We start from the raw sequence: 17,257 nt of genomic DNA, 5'->3' as shown, positions 1-17,257 counted from the left end.
GCAGGGGAGAGGGATCAATCACACAAGGACCAAGGGCTTTGGAAATGCAGTCTGAAGGCATGACAAAACTTAGGAGCTGAGAGCTCTCTGAGCTGTGTGCCTGGGAGTGGGGAGTGACCCAGCACAGACATTCCCATGAGTGCCAAACCTGCCCGGCTTACAAAGGGAAGCTAACAGTAATTCAGTTTGTATGCTTGGGGTCCATACAAGGACATCAAATCAAGAAAACCTCAGTTCATTAAGTAAGGATATGAAACCTGGCAGGCGGTGGGTGGGCGAGGATGCATTCGGCCTGCCTGGGTGGGTTTGACACTTGGAAATCAGGGCACTGTCCATTTCAGACACGGCGTTAAAGGCACAGAAAAAGGAAAATCAAGGCCTGGTCCTAGGAATGAAATAAAGCTCTCCTATAGGATTTTATTATTTCATTTATGAACTGTACGGTTTTAAAAAACCCCCCCCCCAAAAAAAATCCATGCCCTTTCCATCCACAGAACTGGTTCTAACCCTCCTACCTACTGAGGCTTGCTCTGTGCCTTGGGCCATGCTGGCACCCAGCCCTCAGGGTCACAGTGCTTGTCCTGAGAAGGCCTTGCTGCTTTAGGCCTCCAACAGTCAGCTCCACACTCTGCTTCCAGAAGCCTCTGCTTCTGACAGAGACAACATAACTGAGCCCAAGGCTGCCAATCAGTGGCAGGCAGGAGGGAGATCTACAAAGTTACTCTCAAAAGTTAAAAATCTCTCTTTCTAAAACCCCGTTGGCACATCTTGCCACACTGTCCAGATCCCTTTCCTCAGATAGTTCCTGGGGCCTGGCTAGTTCTGAGTCACAATGTGGCTAATTGGAAGACATTTGGCCTCCCTTTAAGAGATGGAAGTGAAGCAGCCAGGTCTCAAGTGCTCAATCTTTCTGGCCCCACTGAGGCTTCATCACCTGCAAAGGCCCCTGCCATCCTTCCCTCTTAAAACCAAGAGTGGACTCGCCCCAAGGTTCAGTCTTCGCTGGAGTTATCAAACTCCTCCCAGTCAGACACACTCATCACCTCTGATCCCAGGTCAGGATCACGCTGCCCCCGGTCTGGATGCCAGCTGGGGGCCCGCCGGGCAGGGTCTGTGAGTAGAGATCTGGGCAGAGTGAGCACACACGCTGCCAGGCCAGAGATGGCGTTCTCCAGCTGAGGCCCTTCTTCCCAGCAGTCCTTCTCTACATCATAGATGTGAACATAGCTCATGCGGCTGCCTCGGTTGTGGGAGCGGCCCCCCAAAACGTAGATCTTATTGTCCAGAACAGCGATGCCTGGCTCGCCATGCCCAGCAGGGAGTGGGTAGACTGCTGTCCACTGCCTGGTGCTTGGGCTATAGCACACAACCTGCAAGGGAAAATGCCAGCATTGAGATGAAGGAAAGATGTGCTCAGCTCATGCACCAGGGCCAGCTCTGGGAACACAGACCAAAGGTCAGCCAGGGGCTCCCATTCTGATGACAGAGACAGCACATGGAGCTGTCCTGAGGGCGCAGCAGCCAGGCAGATGGCTGGTCCTCTTCTTTCACCGCACGTCTACTGAAGACGGCCCGTCAGTTTCTGTTGCTGAACCCCATGATGGGGCCGAGGAGTTCGGGGGCCACGACTGCATCTTGGGCCTTCAGGGGCTGAGGCTGGGCCCTGGGCAATGCCAGTGGACCATGACATTCTCTGCCCATGTGGTTCCTCCCTCTACATCCTACCTGTCCTTCAAGTCCCCAGCCTGGGATGACCAGATTCCATCCCCTCACCTCAGCGCTCATCACTGAGGCCTCCCACATGGCTCCCTAACCCCAGTGAGGCAGAAACCAGGGTGCCTCCAATTTGGGAGCAGCCTGCACAGTGCCGGGGCTCCTGGCGCGGGGTTCATTCCCAGCTGGTCACATGAAAGACTCACTCCTTAACTGGTAGAAGAGGGGCAGGGGAAGACAGCATATTACCCCATGACATAGACGTTTAAGCCCTATGAGGACGGAGCCCAAAGGTAGCCACACTCCGCATCTATGCTATAACGGAATGGTTCAACTGGAAATAAACCGTGCAGGGCCTGGAGTCGGAACGCCGGGTCGGCCCCTGCTCTCCCCACCTGCCAGGGCTGCTGAGGCCGCAGCACCCCCTTCTCCCACCCCCTCACCTGGTGCACGTCCCTCCGGTAGCCCGAGTCGTTGTTGCTGCCGCCGATCACGTACAGTCTCCCCAGCAGGGTGGCCATGCCGTGCCAGGCGCGCCGGATGGGGCCGTCGGCCAGCGCCTCCCAGCAGTTGGCGTCGGGGTCGTAGCAGTGCAGCTCTTTGAGGTAGTCCTCCCCTCGCCGGCCACAGGTGATATACATCTTGCCGTCCAGAGTGGCCCCTGCGTGTGCATACACCTACACAGAGACAAGGCGGGCAGCAAGTGAGACGGGCAGGGATGAGCAGGGACGACATCCTGGGTCCTTTCTCTGGCGAGGTAGCAAATGGAGTGGAGAAGAATGACGACCAGGCTTTGTACTCTGACTCCCAGCTGGAGGCCAGCCCCTTGCCCCTAGCCTTGCAGTCTTCTCCTGAGCCAAGGCTCGGCTCATCTTCCTCCAGAAGAGCAACCCCATTGCCCACGCATGCCTGGCACACCTACAGCGGGCACTAACTGATGAGGCTGTCCCCCAAATGGGAAAGGTTTGCTCACCTTTGTCTCTGTATTCCCAAGGCCTCTGGCACAATGTCTGGTACACAGTGGGTACCAAGTGATACTTGGCGGTGAAAGACCCTGAAATTCTGGCTGACTCCCAGGCCTGTGGTCATGAAGGCCCCCATACACAGATACACTGATCTAATCAGCAAACATCCAGGAAGGGCAGGCTGCTCATGGGGATCCTGGGAGGGTAATGGGAACTCAATCATGACCCTCTGGGGTCTCCTCCCCACCCCGTGCTCCCCCCCCCTACAGCCTCACCTCCTGTGATGCAGCAGCACCCACCCCCAGCACATCTCACACTCATCCTAGAGGAGAAGTGCCCTGAGGGCAGGTGCTGTTTCCGGCTCTGCCCACAGTGAATGCCCACTAGGACATGGGGGAGAGAGGTGATCCAGTCTAAATCCACCTCTCTGTAGCTGCTCCCCCTTCGACCCAGTTCTGCCCTCTGGAGAAAACCCAAGACTCCAGGGCCATGAACACAACACTGGTTTTTGAGTCAGCAGGTCCAGGGCTGACCTTGGTCTTGCTGTTGACTGGCTATGGGACCCTAATGCACACCCACTCTGTGTGACTCAGTTTTCTCACCTGTAAATGGGGATAATGCCTGTCCTATCTACACCACCAGGCTGTTGGGAAGAACAGATAATGTCAAGGCCCTGTTCCAGACCCTCCCTTCTCTTCTGTGCCCCCTCACTAGTATAGCTTTTACCCCAAATCCTTAGGATCAACAGTACTTTGGAGTTGGAAGAGAGCTCTGGGACCACATACTCCAATATCTTCACTTGACTGATGAGGAGGGAAAGGCCTCCCACTGGATGATAGAGTGAATGGCTCTATAGCTCAAAACACTTAAAATTTTAAAAGACACCTACAAGGAGGTGACTGGATGTGCTTTCCATGTTTTTTTTTTGTTTTGTTTTTTGCTTTTTAGAGGGGGGAAAGTAGGGCAATTGGGGTTAAGTGATTTCCCAAGGTCACACAGCTAGTTTTTGTGTTAAGTGTCTGAGGCTGGATTTGAACTCAGATCCTCCTCCAAGTCATTATTTATGGTGACACTTTAAATTTCTAAAATTCCAACCCCAGCCAAGCTTTCTGGTTGTACATCACCATGGCTGCAGTTAGGAAGCCCAGGCCTGCATGCCAATTCAGGCCAGGTCACCAGTTTCCCCAACTAAAAAATGTACAGTAACCACCTCCTGGGGCCAGTGGGGAAAAAGCATGAGGTAGAAACATACAGTTACAGAACGTTTAGTCACCACCTCATGCTAACAATAACCCTTCCCCATATGGCTACACACATCTCTCCTCCCATCTGCATGTGGAACTCCACCCACAAGCCCGCTCCTCAAGCAGGTCACTGGCACTAAGGGCCCCCACTTTCTCTCCTTTCACTTTTCCTAAAACCTTCCTCCTTCAAGGAAAACTTCTCTTTCCACAGGGCCAATGAACCACCTCTTCAACCCCGGATCCATCCCCCCCCTCCTTGGCCTCTCTGCACCTTGGACACAGGCCCCCCACACTCTCCTCGTCTGGCCACCCCTCTCTCCTGGTCCTCCCCTTCCTCCCTGACCATCACAACCTCTCACCACAGGTGCCCCGCAGGACTCTGTCCTGAGCCCCCTTCTCTCCCTCTAGACTACTTCACCAGCTCCCCACTGCTTCAATTATCATCTGAATATATGCCCTTATCTCCTCTGACAGTGTTTCCCCTAGCCTAGTACAGACCCTCAGCCTCTCACCCACGGACTATAGCCATAGCTGCTAAGATTCTGCCTGCCTCAAGTCTCTCCCTCCAGTCCATCCTCTGTTCAGCCACTGAAGCCTTTTCCTAAAGCCCAGGTCCACTGGATGATGGCTCTCACCACTCAATAAACTCCAGCAGCATCCTGCTGACTCCAGGAGCAAATACAACATGCTTTGTTTGGCCTTCACAGCCTGCCCCCTCCTCCCTTCTAGTCTTCTTAGGAACCTTGCCTCTGCAACGCAGCGACCCTGGCAAGGCCCTGGCTTCTCCACCAGGACCCTCCATCTCTCAGCTCAGGGAATTTCCTCTGGCCATCCCTATGCCTGGGTCACTCTCCTTCCTACTGACCCCTTGGCCCAGCTTCCACAGGAAACCCTTTCTCACCCTTTGAATTCCAGGGCCACTCTCCAAGTCTTTCCCATTTACCCCGTGCACAGCTTGCTTGTCAGGCTTAGTGTTAGGCTCCCCTGTTAGACTGAGAACTCCTTGAGGCCAGGCCCTGTCTCTGCCTCTGTCTGTGTCCCTGGCATTTAGCACAGTGCCCAGAACACAGTAGGTGCTTAATAAATGCTGATTCTCAATGAACAAAGATTTACTAGGTGCTTACCATGTGCCAGGTTCACCTGACCTCTTAGCACCCTGTTCCCTGTCATGGACTTATTAATTTGTATTATATAGATCTGGGTAGCATCTTATCACCCCAAGACAGCATAAGTTTCTTGGGCTTTAGAGGCAGTGGAGAGACCACCAGAGAACATGGGTTTGAATCCCTCCTCGCCCATTTATTTACTTGTTGTCTGACCTCGGACAGCTCCTAAAGCCTCTTCTTCCACCACAGGCCCCGATTTCTCTGGGACAGGCTGCGCCAGAGCACAGCATAAGGAGGCAGCAGCCAGCCTACTGCAGCCACTGCCTTGCTGAGCCCAATGCTGGAAGGATGGAACCCAGCGGCCACCTGGCCTGCCTGGAGTCACCACTACGGAATCCCCAGCAAGCGTATCCCCTCCTAGCACCTGAAACCCTTGGGGGTGGGGCAGGGCAGGGCCAGGCCAGGGAGGGAGGCCCCCGCAGGCCTTCCCAGCCTCGTGGTGAACCTGAGGAGCAGGGCCCACACAAGCCAGAAGGCCAGAACCTTGCTCACTGAGGCCCATCCTGAGGAGGTCCTTGCCTTTTTCCTTTGATCTCTTTGGGGTACAAAAATATTTCTAGCAGCTCTTTTCGTGATGGCAAAGAACTGGAAACTGAGGGGATGCTGAAGGGAAGCAGAGCCCACAGGAAGCTGGAAGTCAGAATCAGAGAGACAGTGGGAGAGAGAGGTTTGTGAGTAAATGTGGATCTTGTATTGGTTTGTGGGAGGCTGAAGGACGTTGTGGCCCTCGGTGCTATTGTGACTTCATATCTTTTGGTGTTATGATGGAATCCGTTTACTTGTTTTGGGGTTCAGTTTTCTGGTATCTACATCAACGTTTCAGTCCTGTCCTCCATATGGAGAGTTTGGTATACTTTGAGATCGAGTGTCATGTGACATTTATAGTCACAGTCCTGATCATGATGGTGGGCACGATAAATATTGCATTGGCACTACGCTTGGCTACTCGGAACAATACAATCCTGAAGGATGAAATGACAAAAACTGCTGTGCACCTGCAGACAGAGAGCTGGTGACTCTCAATAAAGAGGGGAGCACTTTTTTAAAAACACTTTATTTACCTTGCTTCCCCCCCCACACACAATATGCTTCACACTGTGTAATGGGTATCATAATGCTTGCCTTCTCAATAGGTAGGGGATGGGGTAGAGAAAATTCAGAATTGAAAATTAAAAAAAATAAATTACAAAATGTATTTCCATGTGGTAAATCTGTCTGATTTGTTTAGCTTGTACCCATAGATCTATTTTTCTTTCAAGAGCTCTGATCTGAGGGCAAAGGCAGCACTTGAGGTTGAGAGAGAAGCTGAAGCCCATCTCAGGCAAAGGCACAGAGAGAGATGAATTATCATGTGAACAATAGCCAGCCCAGTTTGGTTCAAAGCCAGTGAGAAAAGGGAAGTGGTAAGTAACACATTTGGAAAGGCAGGATGGCTCCAAGCTGGAAAGGAGCTTTAAATGCCAGAAGGGTTTGTCATTAATCTGAGAGCAGAAGGAACTCCTGGAGTTGGGGGCAGTCAGCACACAGGCAGCTCTGGGCTGACTTCAGCCCTTGGGCAGCTGGGTGGAGGGAGTGGCGCAAGCAAGGAGTGCAGGTCAGGGCAGACAGTGGCAGCAGGGCCTCCCCTCCAGGGCGGCTCTATCAGGCAGGCAGAGAGAGAGGGGAAATCCAAACAAGGGAACACAAGGAGCTAAGGAAGAATCTGAGACGGCAGAGCGAGATGACTGGCAGCACCATCTAAAGAAATTGGGGAGCTGCGGGGAGAGGCAAAGAGAACCTTCTGGCCAATGCTAAGTTTAAGGTGCCTACAGGCCTAGACAGCTGGAGGTGCAAGACTGGAGCCTAGGGGCCAGAGGAAGGCTGGCCATGGAGATCACTGGGCAAGAGAGTTTAGAGTAAAGAAGCGGCCCCAGAGGAAAGCTCAGGGGCACAACCCATTTGGGGGCAGTGACCGGACAGGCAGGAAGAAGCCTGAGAGGGACAGAGAGGAGGACTGAGATAGGGGCGTCCCGGCTGGCGCTGGGGAGCTCCCACACCATCCTCTGCAAAGCACCAATGAGGAAGCCTCACCCTGGAACACGCCTGAGGCCCTGGGTGGACTCCAAAGGGGTGCCAACAGTTCAAAAAGGAGATCTGCTCAGCTAAAGGAAGGTGGCCACTAGGTGGTGCCACAGTGCACTGAGCAAAGGGCCCAGAAGCAGGAAGCCTCATCATTCTGTAAATCCAGCCTCAGACCTCACTAGCTGTGGGACCCTGAGCAAGTCACTTAATTCTGTTTGCCTCAGTCTGCCTCAGTTCTCTCGTCTGTAAAATGAGCTAAAAAAAAGATACTCTAGTATCTGTGCCCAGAAAATCCAAAATGGTGTCACAAGGAGCTGGACTCACCTGAACAACAAAGGAGGTCGTGCCCTGAGGACCCTTCAAGGGGCTGCCTAGCAAAGCCCCCCCACCCCCATTCTAAGCTGCCTTCAGAAAGAACCCTGAGCTCCTCACAGCCCCACTGGCCCAATGGTCAGAACCCAGGCCGGGAATCAAAGCCTTCCTAGCTGGGTGCCGCTGGGCTCATCCCATCACTACAAGTCTGCCTCAGTTTCTCCAACCACCAGACGGAGCTGAGCACAGCACCTCCCCAGGGCAGAATCGAGGACCCATGAGGTCCTATTTGTAAAGCCCTCAGCACACTGCCCTGCACACAGAAGGAGCTTAATCAATGCACTGTTGCTGCTGTCCAGTTTCACTGAGGCCCAGGGTCACAGGGCTAGAATCAGGTCTTCCTGACTCGGCCCACTGCGCCCACTGGCTGCCCTGCCCTGATCAGTGCTCATTCCCCTGTGACCGGGCCCAGGTGACCAGAAAGCAATGTCCGTGAGCTGACCCCGAAGCCGGTCCCATCTGATCTCAAGGACGGCTCCCGGGCATTTAAGAAGTGAGACTGCGGTTCACTGAGGGAGGGGTCCACAAGCCCCCGGCCCGCCCCCAGGCTGGCACCTGCTCACCTCTCTCTTGAGGGGCGCCACGTAGTCCCACGTGTTGGTGTCGGGATCGTAGCGTTCCACCTCCTTCAGGTCCGCATGATAGTCTCGCCCGGCAACGGCGTAGATGTGCTTGCCCAGGACACACACGCACAGGTCGGCATGTTCTTGCTGCAGGGACTGGATCTGAAACCACCTGTTGTGCCTTGGATCATACCTTGAAAAGGAGACAAGGAGACGGGGGTGGGGCCGTGCGGGTCAGCAGAGGCCATGAGCTGGAGCCACCCAGCCTCGACCTGGCTCTGTGAAGAACAGGATGCCTGCCAACGCCCTCCAGAGGAGAGCCCCCACCTTCTTCAAAGCCCAGTCCAGGTGCCGGCTCCTCCTCTACCCCACCCCCTCCCAAGATGCCCTGGTGCTGGCTTCCCATTCACTTGGAGGGTGCACATTGTCTCCCCAGACAGAAAAGAAGCTCCTGGATCCTACCCTTGTCTTGGGATGCTCAGGAGCAGCACACAGTAGGGGCTTCACAGATGTTTGGTCATTCCCCCTGTCACGCTCATGATAAGCAGAGGCCCCCAAACCAACCAGGAGGCATTTATTAAGCACCTACCCTGTGCAGGCCCAGGGTCAGAAGGACAAAGAAGAACTTATCCCTCATATCTCGTAGCTGACCCTAAACAGAGGAGCCAGCAACGATATATCCACAGGAAAAACCCACTGAAGTCAAGGCCTCAGCCAAGCACAGGGGCAAGAGATGGTGCCACCAAGTGGGCGGAAAGGAGAACCAGGTCCAGTCGGGCACCTGGAGTGCAGGGCTTTAAAGCTAACCCACAGAGGCAAGAGTGAGCCCCTGGAGCTCTCTGAGCAGACACAATGCAGCCCCCAAGACACTTAAGGAAAACACCCTCTGCAGCTTTGTGTGGGATGGCAGAAATGGGAGGAAGAGGTAAGGGGGGAGGCTGGGGAGACCCAGACAGTGCTGGCAGCTGCATGAAATGTGCAGAGGCTCACTAGGCTGACAAGAGGGAGGAGTCCAGACTTAATAAGGCAAACCTGGGAGACAAGAAGGACCCAAATTGGGAAGGCTGGAGGGAAAGAGAACACCTCTGTTCTGGACATCATGAGGGAAATGCCTGATAGGTAGCTGGCTGCTCTGGGCAGGAACAGAAAGATCTGGGGGTCACCAAGAGGGTCTGGAGAGGAAGAGAAGGAGGCCAAGGGCACAGACAGGCAGACATTTCCAGTTTCGGGGTGTGAACTGGACAAACAAAAGAAGACCTAGAGGGAGCAATCCCCTAAGCAGGAGAACCAGAGAGCGCAGCATGGCAGAGCCATGACAGGATCAACAGCACCTGCCCAGAAGAGGGGACAGGAAGCCCACACAAGCCAGCAATAACAGGCACGCCGGGCCCTTTGGAGAGGCTGTTCCAACCAGACTGGGGAGGGACCTTGGAGACCGGCCAGCTCCACCTCTCCTCAGCAACAATCCACAGCAGCAGCCCCGTGGCCCGGGAGGTGGCCCCTCCACCCGCTGCTCCCATGGCTGTCCTCCCCATGACAGCCATGCCCTTCCCTGAGCCCTGCTCTCCAGGTTAATGTCACCAGAGCCCTGCAGGCCTGATCTCAGGCCCTCTGACAGCCCCCCCCCATGGCCCCCCCCTTGCCAAACACAAGGCTGGGGCAGGGGGTCCGACCAGGGTCGAGAACAGCGGGCCCCTTTCTACCTCTCAGTCAGGTTTAAATGAGCCTCTGCCATTACACAAACCTTCCCCTCGGAATCCGCCTCCAGAACACAGTTCACAGGGCCATAAAATTCAGATATAACAGCATCATAGGGCTGAGGTGGAGGGGCTGAACAAGGCATCTTCCTTTTCTTTTTTCTGAAGCTCTCACTGGAAACCTTGTGTCTCCCCCCCCCACCTCACTCCCTTTCTAGGAAGATTTCCTATGGTTGGTCAGCCTTCTCCATACATAAACAAATGACATACAAACGGTTTATAACAGGTTTGTAAACAATGAAGCAGAGAAGGCCAACCCCTCCCGGGCCACAGGGTCCCTTCCCCCCAGGATGGGGCAGCCAGGTGACCTAGGAGGCAGGTAATGTGAGTCTGGATGTGTCCTCAGACACTTGGGGCCTGTGGGACCCTGGGCAAGCCACTCCACCTCTGTCTGCCTGCATTCTTAGTTGTAAAACAGGGAGATCAGCCACACCGTTCTGAGGATGGCGAGATGAGATGTCAGGCACGATGCCCTCTGCCAGCCTTCCAGAGTTGTAAAGCAGCTCTCATCATCAGCACCCTCCTCACTCTGGCCTGGATAGTCTACCTCCCCCTGGATCACTGTGCTCAGCTTTGCAAGAGGGACTCTGGGCAACGGGAACCTGCCCAGAGGAGGGTCTGTAGACATCACAGGGAGGAGGTTTGAGATGATAGCGAATAAGGATTAGCTCAACTAACTGGGGCTGCTAAGGTTCAGGAGGTTGGAAAGCTCTGACGCCCAGAAGGGGGGACTGATCAAGCAGAGCAAGGAAAGATGGAAACTGCAAAAAGGCGAATTCTGGCATGACATCAAGAAACACAGCCCAGGGTGCAAAGCTATCCCAGTATGGCATGGCTAGCCCAGGAGGCAGCACCAGGCCCACAGGCCACATCTCCTGACCTCTCTGGGCCACAGCTGCCCTCCCTCCCAGGCCCCTTCCGGGCCTGACCCTGAAAACACATGTGTGAGCTGGGAAGCTGTGATGGGAATGGGAGTTTGAAGACCTCCCCTGCCCCTGAATAGGCCTAGGGGGAAGTTTGAAGACCTCCCCTGCTCTGAAAGTGAACTCTGCCCCCTAATAGCCTGAATGTGCAGCCTGTGATGGAGGGAATTCGCTAAAGGGTGGAACAGAGCCCACAGGAAGCTGGGAGTCAGAGCTAGAGAGACAGGCAATGAGATAGAGGGGTTTGTGAGTAAATCTTGATCTTGTATTGGTTTGTGAGAAGGCTAAATGATGGCATGGCTCTCTGCTACATTGTGGTGCCTTAACTTGATGCTGCTTTGATGGATTCAGTTTCCTGATGTTGGGATTGAGTTTTCTGGTGTCTAAATAAATGCTTTAGTTCTGTCCTCTGTATGGAGAGTTTGTTATATTTTGCAATCCAAGCACTATATGGGACTATTTAGTCACAGTCGGTGCTGCAAATATTGTCCTGGCACTACATTTGGTGTCACAAACAGGATCGCGAAATATCAGACCTCTAGTTGGAGGCAGAAGGGATTTAGGAGAAGAAATGGCTATCCCAGGATGGGAGGATTTGCCTAATGCCTCCCTAGCAAGGGAGTGGTCTAAAAGTACAGGGCTCTGGGAAAACTGGGAACAGAGGCTGCAGCAGGGGGAACCTAGAGATTTAGAAACATGTTTGCAAAGAATACCAATAAAACTTGGGAGAGAGCTGGAGGCTGGTGACTAGAAGAGGCTGGGTCTTGCTGACAGGCTAACGTACTGTGTGTAAAAGCCAAGACAAGCTGTTACATGAGCTGGCTAAGTGCCAGAATTCGAGCCGCCCCCCCCCCCCCTTCAAAGAGCAAGCTGAGTCTCAGTCAGGTGGAAGCAGAGAGGGCTGCTGTAAATCTGGCTCAGAAAAAGAAGAAAAGTAACAGGCGCAAAGTTCACAGCTTTGGTAGAGTCTGAGCCGAGTTACTAGGACAAGGACTCCCGGGTGGTGATACAATGTCACTGACTGACACATTGTTTCCTGGCGAAGTTTTTACAAGGGCAGAAGCTCACCCCATACTGAGAAGAAGGCAGGAGAGTTCAAGGAGATACTTGAGGATTTCACTCAGCAGGAGATGACTGATATTTTGAGCAGATTCACCCAAAGGATGGGGGACTCCTTAGTGTCTTGGATGGTAAGAATCAGGGACGAAGGAGCTGGAGGAGCAGTGACAGATAGTGTGGACTGCTTGAAATTTGTAAGCCTTTGCCAGAATCCTTTGGTCCAGCAAGCTTTCAGGGACTTTCATGTGGCAGCAGGTGACAATACGACCCCTCTGTTAGCTTTAGCTGCTGAGGGATGCAATAGAATGTATCCCACTGCTTCTATGTGGCCCAGTGGAGACAGAGCCTGTGACCACTCTGGTAATGAGTCGTGAGGCATCTTGCAAATGTGATGTCTTTATTTTGTGGGGATTGTGTTGCACTTAAGGGATATTAATGCTAATTCCAATATAAGTTGCCTATATAACAGGCATGAAAGATCTTGGGGCCAAATGTAATGGTAATAGGAATTTGAAGATCTTCCCTGCCCCTTAAAAGGCTTAGGTGAATTTGAGGACTTTTCCTAATTTGAAAATAAACTCTGCCCCCTCATAGGAGGAGTGTGGTCACATGGAGCCTGTGGTGGGAGGCTTGTTTTTCAGGAGGTACAACTTGTGTTACTTTGTAGTTAAGTGGGTCACAAAGGTTGTGATGTTCTCTGACCCTGGAGAACACTATATATACTCTGAGACGAGGCTTTGCTTTGGGGCTCACTTTGGGAAGAGCTGTGTGGCTTGGCCAGATGAGCCTCTGGGCAGCCGTTGAGCCCCCCAGCTTTGAAAACCCAGATGCTGGCACTACTCTCTCTGGTGACTGACTGTATGCATGTGACGGTCAGACAGCTGGAAGCCCTGTCTGCTGGTCTGCTGAACTGTGCTATTTTCTTTGCCTGTATTTTTGTCTGCTTGAGGTTTCTGTCCATATGACAACTGGCCCTGGCCTTGGCCCTGGCCCTGGCCCTCAGGAGGCCCCCACATCAGTTGCCTGGAAAAGCAAAGGGCTGTCAGTAAAGCCCCCGAGGTGCACCTACCTCCAGCATCGGGACTCGGCGCGGAAGCCTCTGACATTATTATCCCCGCCAATCAAGTACACAAAGTTATGCAGGACAGCCACGCCCTGATTGGACATGCGGGGCGCCAAGGCAGCAGTGAAGTGGCGCCACTCCCCCAGCGTGGGGTGCAGGTACTTGGCCTGGTCACTCAGCACTGTGGAGGGGGTGGAGTGCATGCCCCCAAAGCCCACCACGCAGCGGAACTCGGAGCGCAGGGCCGTGTGGGAGCTCTGCAGGCTGGGCTGCAGGATCTCCTGGCGGTGGTAGCGCAGGGCACTGCCCACTGTGTCTCGTAGAGGGCACGGGCTGAGCTTGTCGTGAAGCTTCTGCAGGAGCTGGAGCTCCATGAGGGGGAAACGCACAGTCTCCAGCAGCTTGGGCGGCTCCAGCAGAGACACCTGGTCGGTCTCAATCTGCTCCTGGGTGTAGTGGTAGAGCAGGGCACCCTCGTAGACCTCGTTCTCACAGCTGACCTCCAGCCGGTCACTGCTGAGCAGGGCATAGACCTTGTCAAGGGGCAGCTGGCGGTACTTGTCAGTCCTACAGAAGGCCACAAAGTTCCTAAGGATGTATGAGTCCAGCTGCTCCGTCAGCCGGCCCAGCTCAAAGAGCTCAGCCAGCCGGTACACATCCAGGATGTTATCCTCGTCCACCCAGGACATGAGGAAGTCACAGCAGAAGTGGATGATTTCTGGGATCTGGTGGAGGGAAACAGAAAGGAGTTCACTGAGGGAGGCCTGGCTGAGCCCTTTGGACACCTAAAACCACAGCTGAGAATCAGCCATGCTGCCCCTGAACTTGGGAAGCCCAGGAAGCACCAGGCCAAGCAGCAGTGCCAGAAGGGCCCTGGAGACCACCCTGGGGCTAAGTGTGTGCAGTCACTCCTCCAGCCTAAGAAGCCACAGACCTCCTAATGCTGTCATTTTCAGCCTGACTTTGCTCTAATTGAGGACATGGCGAAAATAAATCCATTATCAAAGGGTATCTGTTACATTTTTTGACATTAAAATGTTGGGAAAGCTTCGGAATTTGGGAACCAACAACCGCCATTTTACAAGAGGGGAAACCGAGGGCCTGCTGAGGAAATGGCCTGTCATATTGGCAAAGCTGTGACTGCTGCTCGACAGAGCCCTGGCTCCTGGTCCTCAGGCAGTGACCAGGGCTCACACTCCCCAAAGCATTCCACAACCCATCCCTCCCCCTCCCAACACACAGAATGGGAATGACGACCAGGGCACACAACGCCAGGCCTAGGGACAAGAAGACAATCCAGCCTCAGACACTTCCTATCTGGGTGACCCTGGGCAAGTCCCATCACCCTGTTTGCCTCAGTTTCCCCATCTGCACAATAAGCTGGAGAAGGAAATGACAACCTAATCCAGCATCCCTGCCAAGAAAACCCCAAATGGCATCATGGAGAGTCAAACACGACTGAAAAAGACTGAATGATGTCCACCAAGAACAAAGACTGTCTGAAACCAAATGGCCCCTGAGGCCACACCACTAGGTGGTCTCCTAGCCCACCCCCAACCCCCAGGCCCAGTCTCTAGATGTCTGGCTACAGCCTGGGCTAAGTGAGGGGTTTCAACTGGTCCCAAGTTCATAACCTTCTCTTGCTGCTGGTCTTGGAGACGGGGGTATCTGTGCTGAGATGGGAGCCCCAAGGGTTGAGTCTCACTTCCTGTCCTCCCACAAACTCATGGGATGACACTGGATCACATCCCCAGGTAGCAGGCCTTAGGTGCCAAGAAGGCAGAGCTGGCTATCTAGGCAGCTTCTAACACTAATGTTCAGAGATTGTAGGCTCATGAAGGCAAGCCCCCAGGGCCTCTGCTGGATGATTGGCACCACCAAGGCTTAAGTGATGCACATACATCAGGAAGTTCTGCCTGAGAGAGCTTAAATTTCTCCCTACCATACTGCATGGGGGTAACACAGGTTGGCCCAAACCAAAGATGTCCGACTCATTGGTCTGAAGTGAGGAGGGGGCAGTATAAGCACCCCAGACCCAGAGCAGGGAGAACCAGATTTCAGTGAACTCAAGAAATGCTTGGCACACTCAGCAAAAACACAAGACAAAAGAGAGAACGTTGGTCTGTGGCCCTCCTAGAGTCTGACCCTGCTGGCCTGGGTGGCTCCGGGGGTCTCAAGGAGTGCCAAGGGGATGTCCCTAGCCCAGATGTCCCCGGTGATTCCTCCCAAGAAGGCCTGGAGAAGGGAGGCACAAAAGAGTCTGCCCAGGGGGCCAGGACCGACCCTCCCTCCACCACGAAGTGCAATGCAGAGACACAGCACAGAACGGGAGAAACACGGCAATTGCCAGCTCTCCTGGCCACCCTCAGCACCCTGCCCTGGCATAGGGCTCACCTCTGTTTCAGAGTCAGGAGGGACCTGGATTCTAATCCCAACCCGACACCACGAGGCCTGGGCCGAGCCACCGTCCCTCCCCCTCACTTATAAGATGGAAACAAGATCACCTGACATGGGGGTTGGGAAGATAAACCTGTGAGGACTTTCACATACTCTGGAGAAACGCTAAGGATTTACTGTTCTCCTTCTGCCTTCTCCTACTGCAAAGCCTTTAGAATTCTGCAGGGAATGCCCTTTAATCGGTCATGTGAAGACCCACCACTCGAGCGGGAGCTGGGATTTCCCCGGCACAGACAGCACAGAGAACGACCGTCCAACTTAGCAGATGCCCCTGTCTGAAGAGAAAAGGGGGAGCTTTGCCCCTGAGCAGAACCTCAAAGGACGAGGCCAGCCACAGCCCAGGAGGGGAGGGGCAGGGCGGCCAGTCCCAGTTAGGCTCCCCTGAGGCCCCAGCCCATCTCTGCCTGGGACCACACCAAGGGAACAGAGCTTTCTGTTTCCTGTTCTTCGTTTTTAAAACTGCTCAAACACTCCAGCTCCCTTTTAGAAATTCTAGACTGAATAAATTCCCATTTTCTTTGGACAATTTTATCTGTGACCTTTGAAGCAAAGGCTCCCTAGGACTGTGAAAGACAGAGACAGAGACACCAAGTCAGAGACAGAGACTCAGAGACAGAGACAGAAGCAGAGTCACAGACAAAGAGGATGTCACACAAGAGCATAGACCAACGCAGAGGGAACAGGGACAACCATGAGGAGCCAACAGAGTCCCTCAGGAGGAGGCAATCCCAACACAAGGGTCACTCAAACAGAGGAGGGAAAGTTTCCCAAAAGCAGCTGGGCCCAAGGACAGAGAAGAGGTGAGCACACGGGCCCCAAGGACAAGCAGGCACACAGTGTCAGCAGAGCAGACAGGACAGAAGGCAAACACAAGGAGCCACAGGGAGAAAGGCCACCCTCGAAGCAAAGGAGGAACTGTGGCAGCAGAAAACGGAAGAGTGTGTATAGCTGACAGCAAAGGTAGAGAGTGCAGAGAAAAAAGGGCTCAGGGTGGAAGCAGGTGGGAAAGGAGGGTATAAGAAGCAGTGCCAAGGCCAAGGGTAAGCCCCACCATCCAAGCCGCTGGTGAAGCATGAAGACCTGGGCTTTCTGTCTCTCCTTGCAATTGCCAGCTCTCCCGGCTGCCCTCAGCACCCTGCCCTGACATAGGGCTTGCCTCTGCTTCCAGTCCGGGCTCTCACCTGAAGCTGGCAGGCAGCCACCAGGGTCTCCTGGACATTGTGCAGACTGAGTTCCAGCTCTGAAGTGTAGATGAAATTCAGAATCTGACACATGGCATTATAGGAAACGCCATGGATAAGGACCTCTTCCTGCTCCATTTCCCGCAGTCCTCCTGCAAACATGCCTCTGAAAAATGAAGACGCAAAGGAAGAGGAAGTTAAAGCCACGCACCCTGTACCTGAGGACCTAGGTGGGAAGTGAACAAAAGGCTGGCTGGAAAGATGCCGGGAGACCAAATGACCTAAAGGCACCCCCAAGGTCAGATGGGAAGGGATGGACTTTGCGGGGCTTGACTCGACAGAATGTTGCCCCAGGTGACTTTGTGGCAAGGGCTAGACTGGGCAAAGAGGAGGGAGGCCACCAAGCATCCACCCAAAGGCACCCCGTTTGGGGCTAGCCTTTGGCACTAAGCCACCCTCCCCTGCCAGGCCAGGCCACGGAGGGCAGAGTCACATTCTGTCACTGGCTCGGGAGGACCTGCTATGGTGAGAGCTCTGCTGGCAGGTCCATGGGTGACCTCCATGGGAAGACCACATGGCTGGCACAAGCCATCCAGAGCCCCGGAGGACCTAGGAACCCAGTCCAGACCTTTATGACCTAAGTGACTTCTCCCCTCTCTGGCTGTGAGGAACTGAAAGACCAGGCGAGCATCAGTCGTGAGGAGATACAGGCTCTGTTCAAAAGAGGCTCCGA

General features: G+C 54.0%; 1 protein-coding gene across 1 annotated transcript in view; it reads right to left on the bottom strand.

Annotated features, from left to right (window-relative positions):
• Nucleotides 1-370: 370 nt before the first annotated feature.
• KLHL22 (kelch like family member 22) overlaps nt 371-17,257 on the bottom strand; it is a 35,184-nt gene continuing 18,297 nt past the window's right edge. The window contains exons 3-7 of the mRNA XM_069100931.1: nt 16,525-16,690; nt 12,893-13,611; nt 8,085-8,277; nt 2,157-2,390; nt 371-1,370 (exon numbers count right to left, since the gene is read on the bottom strand). Of these exons, the coding sequence (XP_068957032.1) occupies nt 993-1,370; nt 2,157-2,390; nt 8,085-8,277; nt 12,893-13,611; nt 16,525-16,690 (1,690 nt within the window). The 3' untranslated portion in view covers nt 371-992. The remainder of the gene's footprint in view (nt 1,371-2,156; nt 2,391-8,084; nt 8,278-12,892; nt 13,612-16,524; nt 16,691-17,257) is intronic.

This window comes from Petaurus breviceps, unplaced genomic scaffold, assembly GCF_028583685.1.
Source record: "Petaurus breviceps papuanus isolate PSGF00001 unplaced genomic scaffold, PetGlider_PUasm1.0 428, whole genome shotgun sequence".
Classification (NCBI taxonomy): Eukaryota; Metazoa; Chordata; class Mammalia; order Diprotodontia; family Petauridae; genus Petaurus; species Petaurus breviceps.
Note: the sequence above shows the minus strand (reverse complement) of the source record. Positions and strands in the feature narration are given on the sequence as shown.